Below are 27,923 nucleotides of genomic sequence, written 5' to 3'. Positions count from 1 at the left end.
TACTTTTTTTTTCGAAAAACCATCAACTTTTGGGTTATTTAGATTTAGAATCACGAGTACTATTGAATGAGATAAAGAAAAAAAGTGTCCCCAGTTTTTCATACAAATTTTGGGTGTCAGTTTTGTAACGGTCCATACAAAATGTATGTGAAAATGCGTTATAAAACTGAATTTTGCCCGAATTTTGACTGAATTTTGGGCGAAAATGCCCTTTAATAGCCTGAAAGTAAAGATTTTGTATATCATTTGCCTGCCTGTGAAGCCGATGGTCCTGGGTTCAAATTACGGTAAGGGCTATATCACTATTTCGAAAAATATTCGATGGTAAACTTATTATTATGTAAACATGTTATTTAGAAGAAATATTCAAACAATTCGTACTTAAAACAAGACTCCATAATTGTTTTCCACCGTATTTTCGCGGAAACGTTCATATTTGTCATGCTACTTCAGTCAACCTCAGTACTTTTTGTACGTCGACTGACTGAAATAGCAAGACATGTTCGTACGTTTCCGTGAAAAAACGATGGAAAATAATAATAATTATGCACTACATCTGTATTCTGTATCAAAGCTTGGTTACTGGTTTGCTATTACGTCTTAAAGGTCAGCGCGGCCGTGAGGACGGCGTGGGTATTAGCTCGCCTAACAAGGAAAATCGATTTGAAGCTAATTATTGGCTAAGGGAAGAAAATGAAGAAATTATAGATATTGCAAAGAGAGTCAAATGAAACGAATCACACACAGGTGAAACCTTAGAGCATTTAGCAACTGGAGACGTCTTGGCTGTCATTTTCTGTACAAAACAGTCTGCCGATTTTTGCGGGAAGGGGCACGTCAAATGTATGGCTATTTCTACATGATTTGTACGTAACGTACAAATAGCCATGTCAGATAAACGTCAGTCCATACAAAAGTTTGCATAATTGTGCAAGGTTTTCGGCAGAGGGGTAAGCTCTTGGCGACTCAAGCTATTATGTTCTAAAATCTATGGTGAAAACAGATACAATATACATTGCACCCCTCAATAAATGGTGATAAAAGAGACAATTTCAGAAGAAAACAAGGTAGAAAAGTATAAGTAATTCTACATTTAATTTAGCGCTCATATTTTTATGTCTATTTATTTATATGACTACTGTTGTGTTTGGCCTCTATCCACGGTGTGGCCGTCGCTATTTTAAAATATTTAAAGTCATGGTGTTTTTATACCGTCTATAACTTAAATCGTTCAGTTCTTTAAAGTAGACGCTTATGTACGTAAACCTTTAAAGCGTCAAAAAGCAATTTTCCTTATGAACTCGATTTGTGAAAAACCAGTAAACCTACTTGATTTAATTTAATATATAATGCTGTCTATAAGACGCATGGCTTGAGTCAGTTGGTTGAAAGTGGTCTCTGAAAAACTGAGACAGGGCCTAGGTATCTTGAGGCTAATCGTAATAAACTATGCAATATTCAAATGTTTATTTGTTATGTTACTTGAAGAAAATTACTTTATTCTAGTTAGCAGACTCGATCGAAACGCGATTAATTTGGAAATTACTTTAGACGGGTTACTCACGTACCTATTATTAAGTCGAATAAACGCTCGACTTGTTTCGATCGAAATTTATGGATTACGACGATGAACGACGGACGATTCGAAAACATAAGAGTAGCTCGGATTTTAGAACGGAAGAAAACACATTGATCTACGTCACACCAGTTAATTACTTCAAAAAGGGTGTCGAAGTATCGCAAAAACCTACGAAAAGACGTCCGAGCTTATCACCTTAAGCACCTGTAACAAGACATAATTCGGTCCTTCTAAATGACATTTTGAACACATATGTCAATACAGCTTCCTACATTTCTCCCGCCGCTTTTTATCTTGCCCGCTATAAATAGTGTGGTCGCCGCCGAAACGACATTCAGTAGCCTTCGCGCAGTCTACAGAAGTGCACGATGAGAGTACTGGTCAGTTGAACCTAAATTTATTAACGTGGTGTATAATATAGTGAAGTGACAACGTCAAGGATTGCTCGATTGTTGAGGTTAACGGTTCGTGTTTTGTTACAGATTGTCGCCGCCGTCCTCGCCTGCGCCGCCGCAGCGCCCTCGGGCCTGCTGGCTGGTCCCTACGGCCATGGTCTCATCGGCCATGCCGCTCCCCTGGCTTACGGCCATGGCGCCCCTCTGGCTTACGGCCATGGCGCCCCTCTGGCTTACGGCCACGCCGCCCCCTTGGCTGTAGCGCACGCCGCCGTCCCCACCATCTCCCCCGGTGACATCCAGGGCGCCGCCATCGATGCCCATGTTGAGGCTGTTGACCACGTCCGCGCCGCCGTCGACCAGGCTTCCGAGCTCCAAGGACAGGCCATCAACGCCGCCGAGGACCACTCGTGGCAGGCTGTCGATGCCGTGAAGACCCACGAGGCTCAGTTGGACGGTGCCGCCGCCGGTGCCGCACCCATCCTGGCTAAGCAGCTGGCCGGACACGCCGGAGTGTACGCCGCCCCCGCGCTCGCGCACGCCGCCTACGCCGCGCCCATCGCGCACGCCGCCTACGCCGCTCCCCTCGCGCACGCCGGCATCGCGCACGGCGGCAGCCACTCCGTGTCCTCGCAGTCCCTGCACCAGACCCACCCCGCCCCCCTCGTGCACGCTCCCGTGCTCGCTCACGCCGCCCCCGTCGCCTACGGCGCGCACGCCGCCCCCGTCGCGTACGCCGCGCACGCCGGCTACGCTCACGCCGGACTCGCTCATGGTCTCTCCCACTGGTAAATTTATAGGATATCAAATTTGTGCCAAAAACGTTCTAATACTCAATTGTTTGGACTTTAAATTAAAACAGACAGGTAAAAGAGGCGAGGATGTGTAAATAAACAAAATAGTCAATTTATTTTTCTGTTTCCTTTGACCCCCATACTCTTACTTCCTACCTCCTATAGAACGCGGAAGCTGTCAGCCTCTTGTCACTATCTATTCTAAGGGTCAAGACACCGATCGACACCTATTGAATAGAACATGTACTTAGTCAAACCATAGGCGTGGTATTCAATGTTAATTTTAAGGCGACAGAGGCGTTTCCCACGAGCTCATACGAGCATTGTCCGTAGTTCTCTCAGCTGTTTCGTACAACGATTGCAGGAGCTGATATAATGATTAAGATAAAAATAAACTGAGGCCAGATATGCCTGTAAGGAATTGTCTCGTTATTGTCAAAAAATGGTGTCACACGAGAGACAGTGATCTGCATATTTACACATAATACATGATATGTTGATGAGCAAATAAAATTTTCCACACGAGCAAATTAGGTTATTAGAAGTTATGAGGTTATGAGTATTGACCAATACTTAAGTTGCCTGTTTGTAGCCTTATTTTCGACATTCAACCCTTTACATAAAAAAGCTTTTACTGCGCGAAAATAACAAAGAATTAACAAATCCTGACCACGTCAAAAGTCAAAGCTTTTAAGATCAATCTAGCGGCACTTAAACTCATAATCATAGCGACCTTTATAGACAATTGTAACATTGTTCCAAAGAACGTGAGTAGGTATACCTAGTGGTGTAACCTTATAACAAACATTATAAACAAACGGCCTTTTCGCACCGGTGATAGCGTCCGTGACGAGTGGCTACTTGGCAAGTCATCCGGTGTCAACATGTGGCCTTCACACACCGTCAGACACTGTAAACACCATCGTACGTTACCTTAACCTTACCCTGCTAATGTGCGAAGGGAATATATGTAAATATCTATCAAACGCAATCTTAAACGAGAAAACCGCTAAGACTGGAGCAGTATGATCGTTTGAACTTTTAAGCTTAAGAGAATGTGTATCAGTAGCGATGAATCTTTACAACACGATTCACACGATACGTATATCATTAAGCTAAGTGCATAAATAAAAACTAACCTAAATCTGCTATAGAACTTTTTCGGATATCTACACACAAGAATAATTGAAGATCAGTCTTTATGGGAAATAATATATAAAACGAAATTACGTGGGAAAGATTGTGCTCCTCCTAAGGTATCGTGACAAGAGCCGATTTGCGCGAATTTGATAAACATCGTCCCCATATATTTCATACAGAAAAGAAAGCCAAATAGAACATTGGACGGGAAATGGTAAAGCTATTGGCTTACACACAATTTCACGTGTTGTAGTATTTCCTCGCTAACAGCTAGCAAAAATACCTTTTACGTCCTACAGTTGCGTTGCGTGCACCGGACATTCCGACATCAGTGCAATGTATTATTTATTTATTATATTATAATATAACAGAAATACACATTTTTAAAGTATCTTTGGTCGACCTTCTGCTGGGTCACCGATGAAAAATATCAGGAACTGTTTGTCACATCGATACAAAATTTCTTCTCGATTCTTTATTAATGTATTTTATTGACAATACAATTGCTGAACACATTTTTCATGAATAACAAATAATCCGCGACAGTGCCCAATCGTGATTTGAGGACATTAAGATCTTTAAGTTTCATCGCATGTCTTTCATAGGCTAATCGTGATTTGAGGACATTAAGATCTTTGAGTTTCATCGCATGTTTTTCATCACCGAAAAATCCCTACTAATTCGAAAGTAATTCTGTTTGTCTGTCTGTTACCTCTTCACGCTTAAACCGATTTAGATGAAATTTGGTATGGTGAGAGTTTGAGGCTCAAGGAAGGACATAAGATAGTTTTTATCAATCATCATCATCCCACGCAGACGAAATTGCGAACGGAACCTAGTATTAAATATTTTTAATACAATTCGATACGAGGCGTAATATGACATTACATTACCGTCATCAATATCTCCCAACTAGATCGCAATTACGTTCTTGACGCACAGACCGCATCCGTTTCCGCATTGACAACCGATTAAAGCAAAAAAACCGCTCCGGGCAGTCCAGAAAAATACAAACTTACAAATGCCGACGGCGAAAACTTGAACTAGCGACACCGCGTACTATATTCGGCTTCAACGGTAGACAGTGGCGCTGCAGGTAAATGAAATGGTAAGGTTGTAAGAGCAGCGTACGCGCAATGAGTTCAAGTTCGCTTCACTTTCGTTACACTTTTTGGAGGCCAATGAACTTCGGCGGCCTTGGGAAGGCTGCATTTACACAATGTATGTAATATTTGAAGAAAGGATACCAATAATTATTTCAATTATAAGGATATTAATAAACGTTCGATAGCGAATAAATCGTGACACTAAACCGATTTATGAAACACATCATATGTATGTATACCTACTTGTAGCATAGAATAGTATAAAGGTATCTTAGGCATGTCAAAAGAAGGCCGTCTGAATACGTAGGCAACAGAGCCCTTAGCTTTTACCTCAACAGGCCCAAACAAGAGGGGCAAACCAAGGCAGCTGTGGCGCAATGTCATCGCCAAAGATTTAAACGCCTGTGGGCATGTGGGTTAGCGTAAAACGATGTCCAGGATAGAGCGAAGTGGAAGGAGAAAAGCAGGAAGGCGAGCCACGTCACAGTACGGGACAAACGCTAAGGAGGTTGATAATGAGAGTATAAATGTATCTGGACAACACAAATTTTTAGGGGTGGTCTTGGAGATTCCGCCAGAATTTCGCCCTTCGCTATTTTTATTCTTATTAGTATTGTGAAAGTTGGGCACCAATGCATAGATTTACCAGTACCATTAATAAGCTACTCTACCTTTTGCGTCGTCTATCTATTTTTAATCACCAGATAAATTATCAAATTCTTTATAACTCTGAGTGATTCTGAAAGTATTAAAACAATAATCTATTCCTGACAAAGTGATGAATGAATGATTCTGAAAGGAATAAGTCAAGAATTTATCTTATGTGTCCCTGTGAGAACCCGACCTCGCCTCTAACCCACTTACTAACGAGTGATTAGGTGTTTAACGGCAAACCAAACAGTTGAAAACGTAATTGCTGGCCAAATGACTATCCCAACCTCGTATACCACAGCAATACTCATGCATTACCAACCTTGATGGATCAACTTAGGGTAGCTATTCAAATGCAACGTTTGTTAGATACGATGCGAAAGTACTATTAGAGTATGTTGGGCCCGAAAGGTCAGTGCGGCCGTCACGTGCCCGCGGCTCTATGGTGTAGTTGATTACGTAAACATAGGGTTAGGGATAATGTACAGTCGAGTGCATAAATATGTATACATTTCTTCACCTTAACCCATTGCAATAAGGTGAAATAATGTATACATATTTATGCACTCGACTGTACAGTCACCACACGGGATTGTTATGCCATTTAGGGTTCTTGCTAAATTAGATTAGATTAGATTTATTTTCATAATATAGCATTACATTATAAATTGTTAAAATATGTCAATTTACAAGAATACATATTATGATCGTCAAAAGAAATAAACAATAAACATCAATATATCAAAATAAAATGACAAATCAATACATTACAAATAGGTATGTGAGTGGAAAGAATAGAAGGTAATGTCAATAACGGTATACCTACAAGAAAAATAACAAAGTCAAATACAGTAGAATAACAAGAAGAAAATACAAATAACACCGTCAAATACAGTAGAATAACAACAAGAAAATACAAATAACACCAAAAATAAATTTACAGAAATATAATGTCTATAACCATGTGTTGGAAATTCTATAGCGTAAGTTTAGTAAAAAAAAATAGCGTAAGTATTGAGCAACCAATTTAGCTAGGACCCTAAATGGCGCAACAATCGCGGAGCGTGATGGTACAGACAAAATCATTCATGGAAATAACAAAACTGTGAAGAATCACAAAAGTTCATAGACAGTGAAAAATTCTAGATTCCAAAAGGTCCGTGCTAGGAAAGAACACGCGTTTCTGAGCCTATAAGACCTATAAGACCAGTTCCGTACCAAAAAGGTAAAAACGGGACCCTATTCCTAAGACTCCACCGTATCTCATGAACCGTGATAGTCAGACAGTTGAAATTTTCACAGATGATGTATTTCTGTTGCCGCTATAACAACAAATACTAAAACGTACGGAACCGTCGGTGGGCGAGTCCGACTCGCACTTGTCCTGTTATTTTCTGTGGGTTAAACGTCTATTAGGTTTTTGAAAGTATTATATATATTCGTAGGTTCAAAGTTCACGACAAGTACAACATTCGCACTCTAACCTCTTTATCGGGTCAAAATTATCCAGATTAAGATAACTGCCAACTTTACTCATGAATATGCAAAATTACAGAGCGCCGAGTCAAATACAGGTGTATTTACTTACATAAAAAAGGTACATACTGATATACAAAATGAAACCTATCAAATTCAAGCCTCATGTTTGACAAGCAAGGCTTAACTATAAAATTTGATTCGCTGAATAGTCAAAACGGATATTTCCTACATTTCTCCCGCCCCTTTTATCACACGCGTTCGCTATAAATAGTGTGGTCGCCGCCGAAACAGCATTCAGTAGCCTTCGCGCAGTCTACAGAAGTGCACGATGAGAGTACTGGTCAGTTGAGCAATTGTTTAACGATCCCACGTGGTGTCTTACACTTAGTGAAGTGACGACGTCAAGGATTGCTTCAATGTCGGAATTAAAACGGTTCGTGTTTTGTTACAGATTGTTGCCGCCGTCCTCGCCTGCGCCGCCGCAGCGCCCTCTGGCCTGCTGGCTGGTCCCTACGGTCATGGTCTGATCGGCCATGGCGCACCTCTGGCTTACGGCCATGGCGCCCCTCTGGCTTACAGCCATGGCGCCCCTCTGGCTTACGGCCACGCCGCCCCCTTGGCTGTAGCGCACGCCGCTGTCCCCACCATCTCCCCCGGTGACATCCAGGGCGCCGCCATCGATGCCCATGTTGAGGCTGCTGACCACGTCCGCGCCGCCGTCGACTCCCACCGCGAGCTCCACGACCAGGCTGCCGAGCTCCACGGACAGGCCATCAACGCCGCCGAGGATCACTCGTGGCAGGCTGTCGATGCCGTGAAGACCCACGAGGCTCAGTTGGACGGTGCCGCCGCCGGTGCCGCACCCATCCTGGCTAAGCAGCTGGCCGGACACGCCGGAGTGTACGCCGCCCCCGCGCTCGCGCACGCCGCCTACGCCGCGCCCATCGCGCACGCCGCCTACGCCGCTCCCCTCGCGCACGCCGGCATCGCGCACGGCGGCAGCCACTCCGTGTCCTCGCAGTCCCTGCACCAGACCCACCCCGCCCCCCTCGTGCACGCTCCCGTGCTCGCTCACGCCGCCCCCGTCGCCTACGCCGCGCACGCCGCTCCCGTCGCGTACGCCGCGCACGCCGGCTACGCTCACGCCGGACTCGCTCACGCCGGCTACGCTAACGCCGGTATCGCTCACGCTGGCTACGGTCACGCCGGTCTTGCCCACGGTCTATCCCACTGGTAGACTACTAGATTTACAAAAAGTGCCAAATATTTCTAATACTCAAACGTTTCGAATTTAAATTAAATTAAAAACAAAACCAACAGAAAGGGCGAGGATGTGTAAATAAACAAAATAGAAAAATTATTGCTTTGTTTTCTTTTTTACACCAGATCATAGAGAAATATATGGTAAGAATAGAGTGCTCACTCCATACATCAGTTTTAGTGCCAAAACGACTATTATTTTCGTAGTCGACATCTAGCATCCAGTAGCGGAATTATCAGTACCGCTACCTATGTCTTTCGTGTGGCGACTCATGAAAATTGTATTCAACAACAATTTACAACTAATATAAAGCAGAAGGAGTTGAAAATAGAGTTCCAGTTAATCCGGTATTGTATCAGCTGAAAATTGTTGAGCATAAGACTTTTCGGTCGTCGTAACATCTATTGTCAAGTAGCAGTACTGATTGGCTGACTGACCAGCCTCAGGTCATTATTGCCGCAAATGCCAAAATAAATGTTGCTGATGAACGGAATTGTAACATTAGCGACAGCAACGCAGTCAGCAGTAATGTCGCAATGCAACATTGCCGCTGTAATGCTGGTGCTGTCTGAATCCGAACATCACCTTTAGCCTACGGTATAGAAAAACCTTCAAGAGCGTATTCCCATCTCAAAGGCCGGCAACGCACTTACAACCTCTCTGGTGTTGCAGGTGTCCATTGGCGGCGGTAATCGCTTACCATCGGGCGATTCGTCTGCTCGTTTCCCTCCTATTATATCATAAAAAAAAGTAAACTTCAGGACGTATTACTTAGGTTAGGTTAAGTAGTATACCAACGGTACAACTTTGTGCCCTTGATTCGAAGATGATATTCCACAGACCAGTCATTCTCAAAGCGTGCTCCGCGGACCCCTAGGGCTCCGCAAAGCATCTGTGGGGGCTCTGCGAGAAAAAGCGAAAACACATCAATAACCAGCTCTTCTATATCTCTGGTCCACACTGTAAAATAGTGACGAACGATTTTTTATTTGGGGCTCCGTCAAATATTTCGCTTTCCAAAAGGCTTCCGTCGCCAAAAAAGTTTGAGAACCCTTGCCATAGACCATAGCTTATTTCCGAAGAATCGGAAGCGGAACTCACAGATAGTGTCATAATTCTACATTCTACAAATAGGCACTATTTACTTATACTACGGTTACGCACTATCGCAACCACACAGCATAATATGTGAACAAAGCTAATACAAATTATATATAATAAGGATAATTTGGAAGTAACTATCGCAGATACTATTTAAGAGGCCGTTATCGATTTTAGTCGCAAAAATGTAAAATTGATAGATTTTGACGAAGAAATTCTACACTTTGTGCTACCTAATAGAAATAACAAGTACTGGTTTCTATTCGCACGTCTTCCCATCTTGTACTTTTATAGATCTTTTGTTTTGAAAAGAGACTCACTAAATTAGTAATGATTTTTTTCTGAAGGACGTTTAGGTAATCGCGCGTAAAGCACTGATTTTAACGATCTTATTTGTAAATTTCGTAAAGTTTGGACTGCTAAAAATGGTAAATTTGTATTACACATATCCTGTACTCGAACTTTTGTAGACTACATTTTTGTTATTATGACTTTGAAGTAGTGTAAATGAAAGTTAGACGAAATCAATTTTCTCCAGAAATTACTTCAAAACAGGTGACAATTTCTTTGAAACCTGACTTAATTTCAACGTAATTTTGATACTTAAACAATCGACAACATTTCCTGAAACTGTTCTTATACATCATTTAGTATAATTTACCACCATAATTTTTTAATTAATTTTTAAAAACTGCCCCTTCTCGTCATGTATTACCGGTGACGCACGCTCGCGACCTCATTATTAAAAGCCAAGATGAAAAGACGTGCTAATAGAAACCAATATTTGCTATTTAGATATTACGTAACAAAAGGCGTACAATTTCAACGACCAAATCTATCAATTTCACATTTCTGCTCTAAAATCGTATACGGCCTCTTAACTAATTTATACATATATTTCGGGGATCTCGGAAACGGCTCTAACGATTTCGATGAAATTTGCTAATTTTGGTTTTCGAGGGCGAAAAATCGATCTACGTCTTATCTCTGGGAAAATGCGCATTTTTGAGTTTGATATTGATTATAAATAGAAGAAAAAATTAAGACAAAACCAAACCGAAGATTGTTTTTTATACTTAATTACGTAGTGTTAAGACCAAGAAAAAAAATCCATTTATTTCAACCAAACATAGTCCATATTTTGTTAGTACATTTTAACAATTTAAAACTTATAGCTAAGGTTAACTTAAAATAAACTTAAATAACTATCTTAGGTACTAAAGATAACTGCAGAGAGGACTATTTGAACAAATTATCGGATTGCAATAGAAAATTGGTTAGTAAAACAACTGTTTGTCCTTTTTAGGGTTCCGTACCAAAAAGGTAAAAACGGGACCCTATTCCTAAGACTCCACTGTCCGTCTGTCTGTCTCCAGGCTGTATCTGATGAATCGTAAATATCGTAACAGTTGAAATTTTCACAGATGATGTATTTCTGTTGCCGCTATAACAACAAATACTAAAAAGTATGGAACCGTCGGTTGGCGAGTCCGACTCGCACTTGTCCGGTTTTTTTCTGTGTGTTAAACGTCTATTAGGTAGGTTTTAGAAAGTATTATTATGGTTTTTGAAAGTATATGTTAGTACTAGCCTACAAATCTTTAAGGTTTTTGAAAATCTACAGCCTCTGTTCAAAGTTCACAACAAGTACCTACAACTCAACCTACACTCTAACCTCTTTATCGGGTCAAGATTATCCAGATTAAGATAACTGTCAACTTCACTCATGAATATGCAAAATTACAGAGCGCCGAGTCCAATACAGCTGTATTTACTTACATAAATAAGTTTTTTGCAAAAATTTCATTTTTGGTACAAGCTTTTATCGCTGACTGTACTTTTCTTTCGACAGACAACTAATACTCATCGAGACAGTTCTAAAAACCCCTAACACAATTAGGTTGCGCTGTTTCATCACAGAGTTCCTATGGCCACCTCCTGTCTCCATCATCAGATCAGCTCGATGGTACCATAATATTGCATTGTGTTGCATGCATGCAAAATTTCAACTCAATCGGAAACGGGGAAGTGGATCAAATTTAACTTGCAAGATTTGATTACAGACCGACAGACAGACAACGGTCAGGTGAAACTAAATAAAAGCTTGTAAAAAGGTACATACTAATACAAAATTAAACCTATCAAATTCAAGCCTCATGTTTGACAAACAAGGCCTATTAAATATCGTCGCTATACTTACTCAACCTCATATCTGCAACAATCATTTGATGGAAATGTCGCTTTTCTTTCATTCGGAATACGGGTGTTTTTGTCATCAAATGAGTGTTGCAGATACGAGGTTGAGTAGTTCGCTGAATAGTCAAAACAGATATTTCCTACATTTCTCCCGCCCCTTTTATCGCGCGCGTACGCTATAAATAGTGTGGTCGCCGCCGAAACAGCATTCAGTAGCCTTCGCGCAGTCTACAGAAGTGCACGATGAGAGTACTGGTCAGTTGAGCAATTGTTTAACGTTCCCACGTGGTGTCTTAGTGAAGTGACGACGTCAAGGATTGCTTCAATGTCGAGGTTAAAACGGTTCGTGTTTTGTTACAGATTGTTGCCGCCGTCCTCGCCTGCGCCGCCGCAGCGCCCTCGGGCCTGCTGGCTGGTCCCTACGGTCATGGTCTGATCGGCCATGGCGCACCTCTGGCTTACGGCCATGGCGCCCCTCTGGCTTACGGCCATGGCGCCCCTCTGGCTTACGGCCACGCCGCCCCCTTGGCTGTAGCGCACGCCGCCGTCCCTACCATCTCTCCCGGTGACATCCAGGGCGCCGCCATCGATGCCCATGTTGAGGCTGCTGACCACGTCCGCGCCGCCGTCGACTCCCACCGCGAGCTGCACGACCAGGCTGCTGAGCTCCAAGGACAGGCCATCAACGCCGCCGAGGATCACTCGTGGCAGGCTGTCGATGCCGTGAAGACCCACGAGGCTCAGTTGGACGGTGCCGCCGCCGGTGCCGCACCCATCCTAGCTAAGCAGCTGGCAGGACACGCCGGAGTGTACGCCGCCCCCGCGCTCGCGCACGCCGCCTACGCCGCTCCCCTCGCGCACGCCGGCATCGCGCACGGCGGCAGCCACTCCGTGTCCTCGCAGTCCCTGCACCAGACCCACCCCGCCCCCCTCGTGCACGCTCCCGTGATCGCTCACGCCGCTCCCGTCGCCTACGCCGCGCACGCCGCTCCCGTCGCGTACGCCGCGCACGCCGGCTACGCTCACGCCGGACTCGCTCACGCCGGCTACGCTAACGCCGGTATCGCTCACGCTGGCTACGGTCACGCCGGTCTTGCCCACGGTCTATCCCACTGGTAGACTATTAGGTTTACAAAAAGTGCCAAATATTTGCTAATACTCAAACGTTTCGAATTTAAATTAAATTAAAAACAAAACCAACAAAAAGGGCGAGGATGTGTAAATAAACAAAATAGAAAAATTACTGCTTTGTTTTCTTTTTTACACCAGATCCAGGTAATAATTACTGCCGCAAATGAAAATAGATGTTGCTGAACGGAATTTTAACATATGCGACAGCAATGCAGTCAGCAGTAATGTCGCACTGCAACATTACAGCAGTAATGCTGGTGCAGGCTGAATCCGAAGGGCACCTTTAGGCTAATATTAATATAATTATAGAAAAACCTTCAAGAGCGTATTCCCGTCTCAAAGCCGTCAACGCACTTATTAGGTACAACCTCTCTTGTGTTTCAGGTGTCCATGGGTGGCGGTAATCGCTTACTATCAGGCGATTCGTCTGTTCGTTTACCAATAAAAAAATCTAAACTTCAGGCAGGACGTATTACTTGTAGCTTAGTATACCAGTGGTGTAACTAACTATAGTCTGTCAAGCAAAGTATGCCAGTAGCAATGTACAGCAAAGTGAAGTAGGGCAACACTCTCTAGTGCGCTAAGAAAAGCAGCAATGTACATCGAACCAAAACATGTAATTATCACAACCTCAAATTTTACAAATATTTTCGATCAACGAGCATGATTGTATATCACTGATTTAAACTTTCACGATTATTAAACATTATCAAACTGCTGATTAAGTCCCGTTGTGCAGTTTGATAATGATTGTATATTGTAGGCACCTTGACTTTGCATAAGTTCATGCACAATCTTATTTAATATATTGGTATTTAATGGTAAGAGCAGAAATATCTCTTGAAATAGAAACGATTCAGAATGTAAACAAACAAGATGGCTGTCATTCACGATCCACATTTTTCATTCTTTTTTTTTTTATTTATTTTTTTACATTCCACAGATAAAACACAGATGACACGCGAATTTGGAATTATTCGAAAACAGTGTTGATGCTAACCCACGATTATTCAAATTTGCCGCCTTTTTCTACTTACAAGATTTGCTTGACCAAGTATATGGGACACTCTGACAACACCGATTGTCGTATGTGTCGCGAAGAGGAAGAGACAGTGAAACACTTAATGTGTGAATGTCACGCCCTCGCCAGACAAAGAATGAAGGACTTTGCTGGAGCAGGATATCTGGAACCAAAGGACTTTAAAACGCTACCCATGAGCTCCATCATGCGACACATCACACATGGATATGGTGGGAAAAGCTCTCGAGTAGTTGACGGATCTTTTCTAGGGGGTAATTGCACAAAAGATCCCTATGGGTCGAAGTGTATCCGCAAGGGCCCCCGAAAACAATAAGATAAGATAAGTTATGTGCCCTTCATTCAAAGACTTCCATAGACCATAGCTTTATTTCCGAAGAATCGGAAGCACAATTAATAGCACAGTCCATAAACTTTATATGTCACGCGGGTGTAGCAACGCCGTTTACACCGTGAGAATGGTGCTTCGTGACCGTCGGCGCATGCGTCAAAGATCATGCGCAAGGCTGCTCGTATGCGGCCGTCGGGGCGACTATCGCTAAACATAATAACGTAAAATAACCCAAATAGGCAAATATAGTCCAAACTCTCCTAACTATGGTCGAAAATTAATTCCAATATCTTTGTTCAGGGAACCGTTCCTCGAACGGTATTAAGGGGCCCACTGATTATCAGTCGGCCGGACGGAATAGACCTGTCAGTTAAAACAAAAAGTTGACAGTTCCGAACAACTGACAGGCAGATACCATCCGGCGGACTGTTAATCAGTGGGGCCCCTTAGTCTCGGTATTCTTGTACCTACAGTGTAAACTCCATAACGTCACTCGATATAACGCTTCACTCCCTATAACGTCGACAATTATTGGCTATAAGTAGTTGTTTTACTTTCATATTAATTTATCTCTATACTTATAAGTTATAACGAAAACTCTCTATAAACGGGTCTAACGATTTCGATGAGATTTGCTGTATGGGGGTTTTCGGGGGCAAAAAATCGATCTACGTCTCATCTCTGGGAAAACGCGCATTTTTGAGTTTTTACCTCTATATATGTTTTCCCAGCACATCCCGGTCTTCCAAATATTGGTTATTATAATTGTGTAGCTTAACTTCAACCTCGGATAAATCCATTCAACCCTCTCAGCAAATATCTACCCTTATTACCTTTTCTTAATACCAAAATCGCATAATCTGACAGATTGATTTACCTGAGTGAAGTTAAGCGACTCCATTAGTTATAAATGGAAGAAAAAACTGAGACAAAACCAAACCGAATATTGGTTTTTATACTTAATTACGTAGGTATGTGTCTCTTGTCACCACAATCGCACATCACAAACGCCAGTCACGCGGCCTTATCGGCCATGCAATGCTCGAATCCAAATGGGTTACTCTTAGTTCATTGTTTCACCGTCAATTAAAATAAGACCTTAAACTCTACGTAAGAAGATCCTATTTCGACTATCAAAGTAATGATTAACTTAGGTGTTGGCGTGGATGTAATTGTGCATTTGATATTGAAATTTAAATGAGCGAAAAGCCAAATAATTACTGGTTTTTGTCAATCAATATGTCATTGCTACCGTGGTTGATTATAGCTAGCAAGCATTTGTTTACATCGACCGTTTGGCTGCTAAGTGGTTTGCAATTAGCAATTATGTTTTTACTACCTATATACATAGTAGTAATTAAGTGGTAAAAACTTATATTTGCTTAATAGCCCATCAACGTGCACACTAGCGCCACTGCTAAATAATAGAGATTATTTAAATTTAAGGAAAGATATTTAAAAAAGGGGGCCGCTACGTACTGTATTTTGTATTTAATTACCTACCTTTTGAATACATCAAACTAGTTTTTATGTTGCTGTATTCGTCGATCTATGAACTCAAAACAAAAACGGCCGTTTTAACTTTGGACGCATAGATTGACGAATCCACCAGTGGCGCTAGCGTGCACGTTTATGGGCTCTTCTTAACCCTTTTAGGTCAGGCAACGAATGCTCAAATAGTAGTTTGTGTTACAAGGGATCAAAATGATATATTTCCGTCAAGGGCGTACATTGAATCCTGAATGAAGCGATGGATTCTACAATAGAATCCCGAACGTAGTGAGTTCTAAAGTAGAATCCTGAGCGTAATGAGGGATTCAAGTGTTAACGCCCAAGACGAAATAATTTTGATACCGTGTGACACATACTGCTTTTCACATCAACTATGAGGAAAATAAAAAAATCTTAGTGCTGACACAATCTGATGCTTAAACAGATTATTTAAGCTAAAAAAATTATGTACAAAAAAATTTAAAAATAGTGTGCTAGAACAGAAAAGTATTACTTTGATCCCTCCTAGCAGGGAAGAAAAGTGCCACTTAGATCCCTCCTAGCAGGGAAGAAAAGTGCCACTTAGATCCCTCCTAGCAGGGAAGAAAAGTGCCACTTAGATCCCTCCTAGCAGGGAAGAAAAAGCCCTTTTCCGAATAGGCGATGTGAAACAAAAGTTGTAGAGGGAAATGCTAGGAACACAATTTTTGACTTCGTAACTTTGTTTGGACTAGTTAGGAGGTGAACAATGTGAACATATCAAAAGTCCCCGACTGTAGTAGCCCTTGAGCCGGGGGGGAGAGTCCCATTTTTCGGTATTTCGATTATATCCCTTAAACTATGCATCTTATGGCTCCTCTACAGTGTAGAGTCTACACGAATGGCCAACGCCGGCCAATCCAAGGGACGCAGCCATGCGGTAGACTGAGATAGCAATATCACTTGCTCCCTCTAATGCATAAATGCGTCCCTTGGATTGGCCGGCGTTGGCCATTCGTGTAGAGGAGTCATTAGCGACATGGTTTACACTAAATTAAAGTTAATTTAATTTGTTGCATGTTTTATTTAGTCAAATTTTTCGATATCTCGAATAGTTTTTGAGATATCCGCTCTGGAAAGTGTATCCTATATAAACTCAATTTTATCTTGATACCTACATCAGTGAAGCAGCTGTATTTTATTTAGCTTTTAAAGTTATGTAATTATGTACTAAAGGCGAATTCAGGGTACCTACATACGTATTTTTGCAAGCCCTTAATACCAAGTTTCTAGTAACACATTCTCAAGTCAAAACATGGGCATTTAGTGTTTAGTTTGAACACTAATGCTCCTAGAACATAAGTGTGTGAAAAATAGAACAATAGTAATATAGCTTTAAGACCGCCTGTTGTTACCTGGTTCAATTTTTCCGTTAAAATTTCTTTGTAGTTTTACATGTATGTAAAATGTATAATTATTGGTGCAATAAAGAATATTTACTTACTTACTTACTTACTTACTTTATAGCACACACCTAGGTTTTAATTTTCTGTTGTCTTATGAAATTTTAATATAAGTATCTATTGTTTTTATGATTTCTTTGTATAGGTACAGTCGCCATCAGCTATATCGGAGCGGCCAAGGTGCTCACAAATATCGGAACACGCCTCTATTGTCAGGGCGTTAGAGCGCGTGTTCAGATATTGTGAACACCTTGGCCGCTCCGATATATCTGATGGCGACGGTACACAGCCGCTATGGTCATTATCTTAACACCTTTAAACGAGCAATTCTTCTATTATTTATTTATTTATAATTATATTTCGGGGATCTCGGAAACGGCTCTAACGTTTCACAAAAATATTCTATATGGGCTTTCCGGGGGCGAAAAATCGATCTAGCTAGAACCACTACCACCAGTTTTAACATTGACATAACGCTCACGTCTACGTAATTTACTTTCTGTACATCTCGCTTCCACTATTGCTCGCATATGCGAGTACGAGCGAGATGCATAGAAAGTAAGTTACGTAAACGTGAGCGTTATGTCAATGTCAAAACTGGTGGTAGCCGTATAGGTCTTAACTCTGGGAAAACGCGCATTTTTGAGTTTTTATACGTTTTAGCAAAGCTCGGGCTCCCAGATATTTATTGTTATTGAACTTAAATTGTATGAGCGCTATGAAATGTTATTATACGAACATGTAACTGTTGTAACTTATTTACTGTTAAGATAAACTTTGGGCGCTACGCCGTAGCCTGTAGCATGTTTTTCCGGTTAGACGCGAAATTTTTTATCAGGCAGATACTATAAATATATATAGAAATTACAGGAAAAATCAAAAAATCAGTACTTAGGGCAAGGACCAGAAGCGTGCGAGTTTGTCCATTCCTACCTTCTACATCTACCATAATCATCATCATCATCATCATCTCAGCCATAAGACGTCCACTGCTGAACATAGGCCTCCCCCTTGGACCTCCATACGTGCCGGTTGGAAGCGACCCGCATCCAGCGTCTTCCGGCGACCTTAACAAGATCGTCTGTCCATCTTGTGGGTGGACGTCCTACGCTGCGCTTGCTAGTCCGTGGTCTCCACTCGAGCACTTTTCGACCCCATCGGCCATCTTCTCTGCGTGCAATGTGGCCTGCCCATTGCCACTTCAGCTTGCTAATCCGGTGGGCTATGTCGGTGACTTTAGTTCGTCTACGGATCTCCTCATTTCTGATTCGATCACGTAGAGAAACTCCGAGCATAGCCCTCTCCATAGCTCGTTGAGCGACTTTAAGTTTTGAGATGAGGCCGATAGTGAAAGACCACGTTTCGGAGCCGTAAGTCATCACTGGTAACACACATTGATTAAAGACTTTCGTCTTGAGGCACTGAGGTATGTCGGACGAAAAGACATTACGTAGTTTCCCGAACGCTGCCCAACCGAGTTGGATTCGGCGGTTGACCTCTTTCTCGAAGTTGGACCTACCTAATTGGACTACTTGTCCTAGGTAGATGTACGAGTCAACAACTTCGAGTACCGAGTTCCCAACAGAGACTGGGATGGGCACAACATTGGCATTTGACATAAGTTTCGTCTTGTCCATGTTCATTTTCAAGCCCACCCGTTGTGAAACTCGGTTGAGGTCATCGAGCATCATGCTGAGTTCCTCCATCGACTTTGCCATGACTACGATATCGTCGGCAAACCGAAGGTGAGTGATGTATTCGCCGTTGATGTTGATGCCAAGTCCTTCCCATTCCAGGAGCTTGAAGGCGTCTTCCATTACGGCAGTAAACAGTTTCGGAGAGATAACGTCTCCCTGCCTTACGCCTCTTCGCAATGGAATCGCCCTCGTGCTCTGCTCCTGTACTCGGACCGACATGGTGGCGTTACTATACAAACACTTCAACACTTCGATGTACCGATAGTCAATATGGCATCGCTGAAGAGACTCAAGCACCGCCCATGTTTCCACCGAATCGAAGGCTTTCTCATAGTCCACAAACGCTAAGCATAATGGCAAGTTATACTCTTCGGTCTTCTGTATAACTTGCCGCAGCGTATGGATGTGGTCTATGGTACTATAGCCTTTTCGGAAACCGGCTTGTTCGGGAGGCTGGAAGTCATCAAGTCTGTGTTCGAGACGGTTCGTGATGACCCTTGAAAACAGCTTATAGACATGGCTCAGAAGCGTGATGGGTCTGTAGTTCTTCAATAGGTTGTTATCACCTTTTTTGAAGAACAGCACCACCTCGCCTCTATTCCATGTTTCAGGCGTTATGCCCTCGGACAAGACGGAATTAAAGAGCTTCTGGAGGACTTTAAGTACCGGTGTTCCACCCGCTCTCAGAAGCTCTGAAGTGATTCCGTCTTTGCCCGGCGCCTTGTTGTTCTTAAGCTGCTTCAGGGCCATCCTAATCTCGTACAGACTGATGTCCGGGATATCTTCGGTATAATGTCGGGACAGCTTGGCTCTTGGATCTCCTACCAAGCTGTCAACGGGCTTTGCGATCGAAGTGTATAACTGTCCATAGAACCTCTCGATCTCACCTAAAACCTCCGCTTTGCTCGACGCTATGCTGCCATCTTCCCGTTTCAGCTTTGTCAGCTGGCTTTGCCCAATAGACTTGTCCTTTGCGAACACTTTGGAGCCTTGGTTTCGCTCAATAGTCTCTTTAATACGGTTAGTATTAAAGAGACGCAGATCATGTCGCAAGGACTTAGATATACGTCTATTGAGCTGCCTATATGACTCCGCGTCATCGGGAGACTGCAACTGTAGCGAGCGTCGTTCAGCCATGAGGTTTAAGGTTTGCTGGGTCAATTTCTGAGGTCTATCTTTACGGCGGGATCTAAAAAACTTAGACCCTACTGTGTGGACAGTTTCCACTAGCCCGTCGTTGATTTCGTCCACTGAAGCCAAGTTCTCTAGGCAAGCAAAGCGGTTAGAGAGCTCGAGTTGAAAGCTTTCGGGGTTTTGAACATAGGCTCGAGTAGGTCGGAGCGTAGACTTCATCAGGCTGGACCTTTCAAGTTTAATATTGATATTCAGTGTGCCTCTTACGATTCGGTGATCACTACCGGTCTTTACCCTGTTGATCACAGAGACATCACTGAATATCCGTTTCTTGTCGGTCATGATGAAGTCTATCTCGTTTCTCGTGGAACCGTCAGGACTCATCCAGGTCCATTTCCTGTGAGGCGGCTTCTGGAAGAAAGAGTTCATCATGAAGAGTTCCTCTCTCTCCAGAAAGTCGGCCAGCCTCTGACCCCTAGGGTTCCGTTGCCCATACCCAAATTGCCCCACTCTCAACTCATCCCCGCTTCTCTTGCCCAACTTTGCGTTGAAGTCCCCCATAACAACAGTAAAGTAGGTTTTAGAAGTATGTATGGCCCTACTTACGTCCTCATACATAGCTTCTACTTCATCATCGGAGTGTGACGAGGTCGGTGCGTATACCTGAATGACCTTCAGCGAATATCTTTTGGATATTCTGAGTATTAGGTATACCACCCTGCTCGACACACTGTCGATGGTTATTATGTTGTTTACGAGGGACTTGTGAACGAGAAACCCGACACCACCTTGGGACTGTTGGTCGCCCTCCCGGTGGTAGAGCAAGTTACCAGACTTCAGGGTTGTCGTGTCCTCCCCCTCTCTACGGACTTCGCATAACCCTACAATGTCCCAGTGTAACCTGCTCAGTTCCTCTTCCAGCTCGCAGATCTTTTCGTCAGTCCTCATAGTGCATATGTTGTGTGTTACCAGGGCCAGTCGTCGTCGGGGCGGGTAGCCGGATCTTTGCCGGAGATTCTTAGCACCCCTGACCCCGCTAATGCCCTGACCGCTACCATAGCCAGAGCACCGGGGGTCGCCGGAACCTCGGGGCCGTGGTTCTATTGTGCTCATCATGATGGGGGGTGAATGCCATAATCGCCACGCTTGGCAGGCGGGTTGGCGATCGCAGTCGAGTACACCGAATTTGAGGGACGCTGCTGCCCGTCCACCGGTGGTCTTGGACGTAGTTTAAGGACATACCCGGGTCCATAATAAGGGCTTAATATTTAGACGATACGAGAACTAGCATGCGAGTTTCATTACATTGCTTTTTTTGATCGGTCGGCTGAATTGGACGTCACCAACAGTCCGCAATGTAACTAAAATCGCATGCGAGTTCGCGCGCCGTCTAAATCAGCCCTAAGAAAGTTATATTTTAACTGCGCCGGAGTCTTAAGTCTTCAGCAAGCTCGGCCTAATTTCACCTTCCCATACAAACGGAGTTTCGTTTTAATTTTAAAACTATTACGTGTTGAATTATAATGAAACTTTGCACATACAATGACATGAGTAGTCCTGTAATTAGTATAGCATTTATAAAACAAACGAAATAGAGCAAAACGAGTTTTGTATGAAAAACTTAAATTCGCTGTATTTTTTAAACTGTGGTATCTGAAGCTACATAAACTAATTACAGGACTAGTTAAACCTTATCCTATTGTAAGTGCTAAGTTTCAGACCAATCTAGCTAGTCGTTTTAAAATTAGAGCGTAACTACGTTTGTATGGAGAACCGAGTTTTCTGTGGACTGTTAAGGGGCCCACTGATTACCAGTCCGCCGGATGATATCGGCCTGTCAGTTAAAAGCAAAGATATCGGATCGGCCTGTCAGTTAAAAGCAAAATTTGACAGCTCCGAACAGCTGACAGGCTGATATCGTCCAGCGAACTGGTAGTCCTCCTCTGTGGGCCTCTTTAAGTCTCCAGTGAACTGATCCAAATTTTAACCATCTACGAACATGCAATAATTTTATGAAGTTCTAAATTCGTGTTAGAACTAGATATTAAGATAATTAAAGTCCTTGTTAGTTAGCCAGGAAGCGACACGCCTTCCTGACATGCTCGTTATTTGGATTGCGGAAATATTATCGCCAATCGAACACGCTTACCATTTTAAATGTCATAAAAAAGTTGATTTTAATGGGCGTTTTACAGCTTTTCTGACCAATCGCAAATATGTCTAAATATACTTATATAGAAACGTATAATTATTCAATTAAGAATTGTAAAACCCCCTACGCATTATATTAAAAAACCGGATTCCGTTGTTTGACATAATTTTTGAAAGTCATAATGTAATGATAGTCAGATTAACATTAGTCATTATTCTGAAACCGTTAACTTTTCAGGATTTTCGTAAGGTTATCCTATAGATAGGTTAGGTTAGGTTTGTTTTATGGCAATCCTGAAAAGTTACGCATTTCTGAGAAAAACCAAATTATGACTAACGAAGATGTGGACAAACAATACATTATGACTTTAAACTTTATGGGAGAGACCTAAAAAAAGATTGTATGTCCAAAATGCCTTATATAATTTTGATAAAAAACTGATACTCTTTTAACTGCTGGATCGACTTTTATCAAACATTGGTAGCTAAGAAGAAGCCTACCCTGGAACAGAATTCTGTCTAGATTTTTTTAAATCCTGGAATTATATCCATTTATCTCATTTAATCCAATACCCACGTACAACCAATATTAAGAAACAACATCGTGCCGCTGATTAGCTAACAAGATTTGATTTTAAACAATTGAATTAGGTACGTTAATAATGCTAACATAACTGATCACTTTTAAAAAGCGCTTTATGATTAATGATGTTTTAAACATGAAAAGATTTAGGTAATAATTATGTTTCTATCGTTAAAAAAATTAAATTTATTTAAAATTTGTAAAACAAAATAGTTGACGAAGCAGCCGATTAAACACAAGTAAGCTTTATTTTTAGAGTCCGGCTAAGAAGGAAAACTTAAAAACATGAAAAGAAAAATTTGTACCCTTAGAAAACACAAAGTACATTCGGAGAGAACTTGAAAATAAATAATTATATCAAACAAAAAACATCACTTAAGCGATAATAATCAGTCTTTAACTGATTGCAACACGGTAATATTTTCACCTGTGCTGTAATATTCGAATAACATATCGATAACAATACAACTTGAAAACCAACTGGCCATCACGGCCAGCCGGCGCGCCGCAAAATCTGTCAAAATGCCCGCTTCCTGGCACCCTTCCCGCCCTTGAGCCGCTTACTTTTTTCCAGCGGCGCCCGCGCACGTATAAATACGCTACGCGGCGAAATGAGAGCAATCAGTAGCCCACGAGCAGTCTACCACAGAAGTGCACGATGAGATTTCTGGTCAGTTGAATATATTCAGTGCCAAGTGTTCAGTGAACGTGTTTGTGTTAAAGTCGGATTTGCGCGGATTGACGAAGTGTCTGGATTGCAATTAATGATTGTTTGTTTGTCACAGATTGTCGCCGCCGTCCTCGCCTGCGCCACCGCAGCGCCCTCGGGCCTGCTGGCTGGTCCCTACGGTCATGGTCTGATCGGCCATGGCGCGCCTCTGGCTTACGGCCATGGCGCTCCTCTGGCTTACGGCCATGGCGCCCCTCTGGCTTACGGCCACGCCGCCCCCTTGGCTGTAGCGCACGCCGCCGTCCCCACCATCTCCCCCGGTGACATCCAGGGCGCCGCCATCGACGCTCATGTTGAAGCCGCCGACCACGTCCGCGCCGCCGTTGATGCCACCCGCGAATACCACGACCAGGCTGCTGAGCTCCAAGGACAGGCCATCAACGCCGCCGAGGACCACTCGTGGCAGGCTGTCGATGCCGTGAAGACCCATGAGGCTCAGATTGATGGTGCCACCGCCGGTGTTGCGCCCATCCTCGCTAAGCAGCTGGCTGGTCACGCCGGAGTGTACGCCGCCGCCGCCCCCATCGCGCACGCCGCCTACGCCGCGCCCATCGCGCACGCCGCCTACGCCGCTCCCCTCGCGCACGCCGGCATCGCGCACGGCGGCAGCCACTCCGTGTCCTCGCAGTCCCTGCACCAGACCCACCCCGCCCCCCTCGTGCACGCTCCCGTGCTCGCTCACGCCGCCCCCGTCGCCTACGGCGCGCACGCCGGCTACGGCCACGCCGGACTCGCCCACGGACTAGCGCACTGGTAAACTGTGATAGTATACTTAATACCAAAAAATATCTAATACTCAATTGTTTGGAAATGTAAATTAATAAAGAAAACAGGCAATAGAGGCGAGGATGTGTGAATAAATGAAATAGTATTTTATAAAAACTCGTCTGTAGTTTTACTACCATTATCCCTGGGCTTGCCGTGTCAGATTAATTTCTTTGTGTATTAAATAATACTTGCGAAAAATTTGGTTGTAATTAAAACTGTGTTTGATGCGCACTATGGTATTAATAACAACAACATTTTCCTCGTTATTAGTACGAGTGTGAACGAGGGTATCGATGCACAATGAAATAAATAGAATGAATATTACATAAATCAGGAAAGAAAACGTCAACTGACAGTCAATAAAGCTTTCATTTTGAAAATGTTCGATGCATGTCATAGTAATAACAAAGAACTTTTCTTTATCTGTCGATAGATTGATTCCGTTCCGAAAATAAACACCCACTTTCAATCTCGACACCCACAAAAACTAGTCGAGACATATTCAGCCAAATAATTAATTTACCACGCTAAAGCGGAAGCTAAATTGGCGGACCTTGGACGTGAATTCCTTCGCATATCGAAAAAAATGGATCACGGATTTGGAGCGGCCATTACAAGAAACCTTCATACGTCGGATAATTAAACAGCCCGGAAGCGTACCTTTCGTTAAAATTAAATTATATTCTCAATGTCGTATTTCAATTACAATTAATAAGTCGTAGACGTGATTACGAAATAGGTGTAATTAAAATTATGTAAGTAGAACTAGGAACGGATTCGGCATTGGCCGAAATGGCAGGATCGAAGGTTTCCCGGCTACATAAGTACAGTCGAGTGCATAAATATGTATACATTTTTTCACCTTATTGCAATGGGTTAAGGTGAAGAAATGTATATATATTTATGCACTTGACTGTACAGGTATTTCTAAGCTTGTTTTGTTTGTGATTGGCAGGGTTAATATATCCAATTTTATACTTTATCACAAACGAAATAAAGTGGATATTTAAATCACGCCTCCCAAACATATGCTTGCCATATTATCTTTAAGATTACAAATACAAACTACAAAATCAATAGTACTTAAGTATAAAAAAGTATATGTCAATCATGAACTAAATTTAATAGTTCTGTCAACTGGATATTTTAATGTATAACTGCCTCCATTTAGACGTTTACAATACAATAAGGTACTTTTTCGGTTGACCATAATAGTACATTCCGATAAAAGTGCGAATTACAAATTCGCACGTGTAACGTACAACTTTTAAATTTTCGACATAGGCACGTTAAATGCTAATTATCGCACTACTGCGTTTAAGTAGCCCCATATAGAAGTACCTACCTACTTTAAATAATGCATAGTCTAATAAAACATGGTCTTCCATTCCCAGAGTGACACGGGTCTACGTCACAACAACATGGCCGCTATATATAGCGCTATCGCATATTATCATATAGCGCTGTCGCATGATGACGTAGCCCGTGTCAGTTAGGTGACCTAGAAAAGACGGGAATGGAGTACCAGGCGGAGTATATTATTATACCATGAAATAATGTAAATAATTATAAGTATTACGTACATTCTAACTTGTTTGTACGAATGTAGATAGTACATACTGAACTACAATATTCCTATTAAAATCATATTACTACATTATAGGAGCGTGTTGATACTGTTGATTAGCTGCAATCATTATATCATTAATCATTTTGCAGGGCACCGTAAATGATAAGTTTTTTACCAGCATCAAGTATGACATTATATTAACGATAGCAAAAAGAATAGATAGTATAGAGGGGTCCTGTCATTGTAAATTTTGTAGTCACTGTAAATTTACTGCCATCTATCGACACACGACTAAAACTCAAAATGAAAACGTATAAAGTTATCAAAAAATGTATATATATGGATAAATGATTTTATAATTTTTATATCACTTTGATCCATGTTCATTCACTGATATCTATGTGTTAAAATTGTTAAATATGAAACGGTGTCGTCACGCCATCTAGCCGAGGATAGGCTAAAGGTGTGTGCGCCACCTATTCGAGAATGACTTTTACTTGAATTCCGAGGCACGTTTTTTCCTTAGACTTTATTCGTCTTATGACGATAGTTATTTGGCTACTAGAACCCACGTTATAACTTATATGAAGGATAGTAATTATGAAACTTATTAACTATGCGTCAACTAGCACATTTAAGTAGCCTTAGTATGGTTGGCAAGAAAAAAATAGAAAAAGTAGAATTCTATGTGAAATATCTTACACCTATAAACGAGCAATTCTTGTATATATATTTCGGGGACCTCGGAAACCGCTCTAACGATTTCGATGAAATTTTCTATATGGGGGTTTTCGGGGGCGAAAAATGTATCTAGGTTAGCTAAAGTTATCTCTGGGAAAACGCGCATTTTTGAGTTTTTCTAACTCTCCCTGATATTTATTAGTTACCTAAGGTATATGAAATGAATTTCATATACATACTATAAAATGTACCTTTACCTAAATTCTAAAGCTGGATGAAGATAGTGAAAAAGTTGAAATGCCGACGTTAGGATGAAAATACGTTCTAAGATTTTTACTAGATTCTAATTATAGTCTGCAGGGATTGGTTCGGCACAAACCCAGACGTCTTAAAATCCCGCCAGGTCGGGCTACAAACTATGCAGCCTTTCTGATTTTAGTATCGGTGAGTTCTCTTATATATACACGGTGTGGCCTGTAACACGAGCAAAGAATTAAAACATAGATTGAACTCCTCAAACGGTGACACTTTTGTTCAACAACTTTTAAAAATTATGAAGTATTTAGACTCCCTATTTTTCATACAAAATAAATATTATCTTCAATGGACGCCATCGCCACGCCATATTAGTGTGATTGACGTTGCTTGTCACGCCTTAAACATAACAAAATTCGCAATACATTGCGTCTTAGAATAAACTTTAAAGTGTAATAAAAATCAAACCACAAGTTATTTTTAAAAGTCGCTGAACAAATGTTGGTCAGTATGAGGAGTACAGCCTACAGTTTAATTTTTTGCTCATGTTACAGGCCACACCCGGTATACACGATCGTCGACAGAGTTTCTTGATCATTCATAAACCTATTTGCAACCAAATAAAGTCTACCAATGGTTGTGGATGTTGCTGATAATTGAACGAGCGAACACGAAGATCTCCTTTTCAGCTTGGGCAAATATAATTTACATAGTATGTCCGAATGTTCTCTACAGGTTGCGTTTCTCAACCGATTCTCGTGAATTTGGTGAGCTGGTTCGATAATTACATATATTTATGTATTTTTTTATTTTCAAAATGGCAGAGCTATTGGTGATTCGGTAGGCCCACAGCTCACAGTGCGACTAGTATACTGGATACTCTGGATAGTTTCAAACTTATAAAGCATTCATAAATTACAAAGATATTTAGTTGCAATCCATACCGCCTTGAAGGTATCCTGTTAGTATTTTAGCTATAACTAGATGCATATGTATGACCCTTTAATGACAGCCAATACCTGTCAAATGTTTTGACATAGCTACCTTTTACAGTGATGGCGAGTCAAATAACAAAACCGGCCAAGTGCGAGTCGGACTCGCGCACGAAAGGTTCCGTACCATTACACAAAAACGGCATAAAATCACCTTTGTTGTATGGGAGCCCCACTTAAATATTTATTATATTTTGTTTTTAATATTTGTTGTTATAGCGGCAAC

General features: G+C 42.1%; 5 protein-coding genes across 6 annotated transcripts in view; 4 read left to right on the top strand and 1 right to left on the bottom strand.

Annotated features, from left to right (window-relative positions):
• The window catches only part of LOC134802850 (WD repeat-containing protein 7), a 156,156-nt gene that overhangs the window by 45,848 nt on the left and 82,385 nt on the right, over positions 1 to 27,923 (bottom strand). The window lies entirely within an intron of this gene.
• On the top strand, positions 1,808 to 2,766 carry LOC134802598 (cuticle protein 38-like). Its single transcript, XM_063775236.1, has 2 exons — positions 1,808 to 1,959; positions 2,062 to 2,766. Exons 1-2 carry the CDS (start codon positions 1,948 to 1,950, stop codon positions 2,764 to 2,766), a joined length of 717 nt encoding a protein of 238 aa, XP_063631306.1. The 5' UTR covers positions 1,808 to 1,947.
• LOC134802794 (histidine-rich protein PFHRP-II-like) lies at positions 7,385 to 8,504 on the top strand. Its single transcript, XM_063775505.1, has 2 exons — positions 7,385 to 7,484; positions 7,596 to 8,504. The coding sequence occupies exons 1-2, from the start codon at positions 7,473 to 7,475 to the stop codon at positions 8,379 to 8,381; spliced, it is 798 nt and encodes a 265-aa protein (XP_063631575.1). The 5' UTR covers positions 7,385 to 7,472; the 3' UTR covers positions 8,382 to 8,504.
• On the top strand, positions 11,858 to 12,578 carry LOC134802597 (pupal cuticle protein PCP52-like; the record flags this gene model as incomplete). Its single annotated transcript, XM_063775235.1, has 2 exons — positions 11,858 to 11,957; positions 12,063 to 12,578. Coding segments are annotated over exons 1-2 (528 nt in total), but the record flags the coding sequence as incomplete, so codon positions are not given.
• LOC134802803 (pupal cuticle protein PCP52-like) lies at positions 23,242 to 24,314 on the top strand. 2 transcript variants are annotated; one of them, XM_063775521.1, is made up of 3 exons: positions 23,242 to 23,371; positions 23,487 to 23,593; positions 23,642 to 24,314. In XM_063775521.1, the coding sequence occupies exons 1-3, from the start codon at positions 23,360 to 23,362 to the stop codon at positions 24,186 to 24,188; spliced, it is 666 nt and encodes a 221-aa protein (XP_063631591.1). In that variant the 5' UTR covers positions 23,242 to 23,359; the 3' UTR covers positions 24,189 to 24,314. The 2 variants fall into 2 exon arrangements, with proteins under 2 accessions (XP_063631591.1, XP_063631590.1); XM_063775520.1 differs by having other exon boundaries at positions 23,487 to 24,314.

This window comes from Cydia splendana, chromosome 25, assembly GCF_910591565.1.
Source record: "Cydia splendana chromosome 25, ilCydSple1.2, whole genome shotgun sequence".
Classification (NCBI taxonomy): domain Eukaryota; kingdom Metazoa; phylum Arthropoda; class Insecta; order Lepidoptera; family Tortricidae; genus Cydia; species Cydia splendana.
Note: the sequence above shows the minus strand (reverse complement) of the source record. Positions and strands in the feature narration are given on the sequence as shown.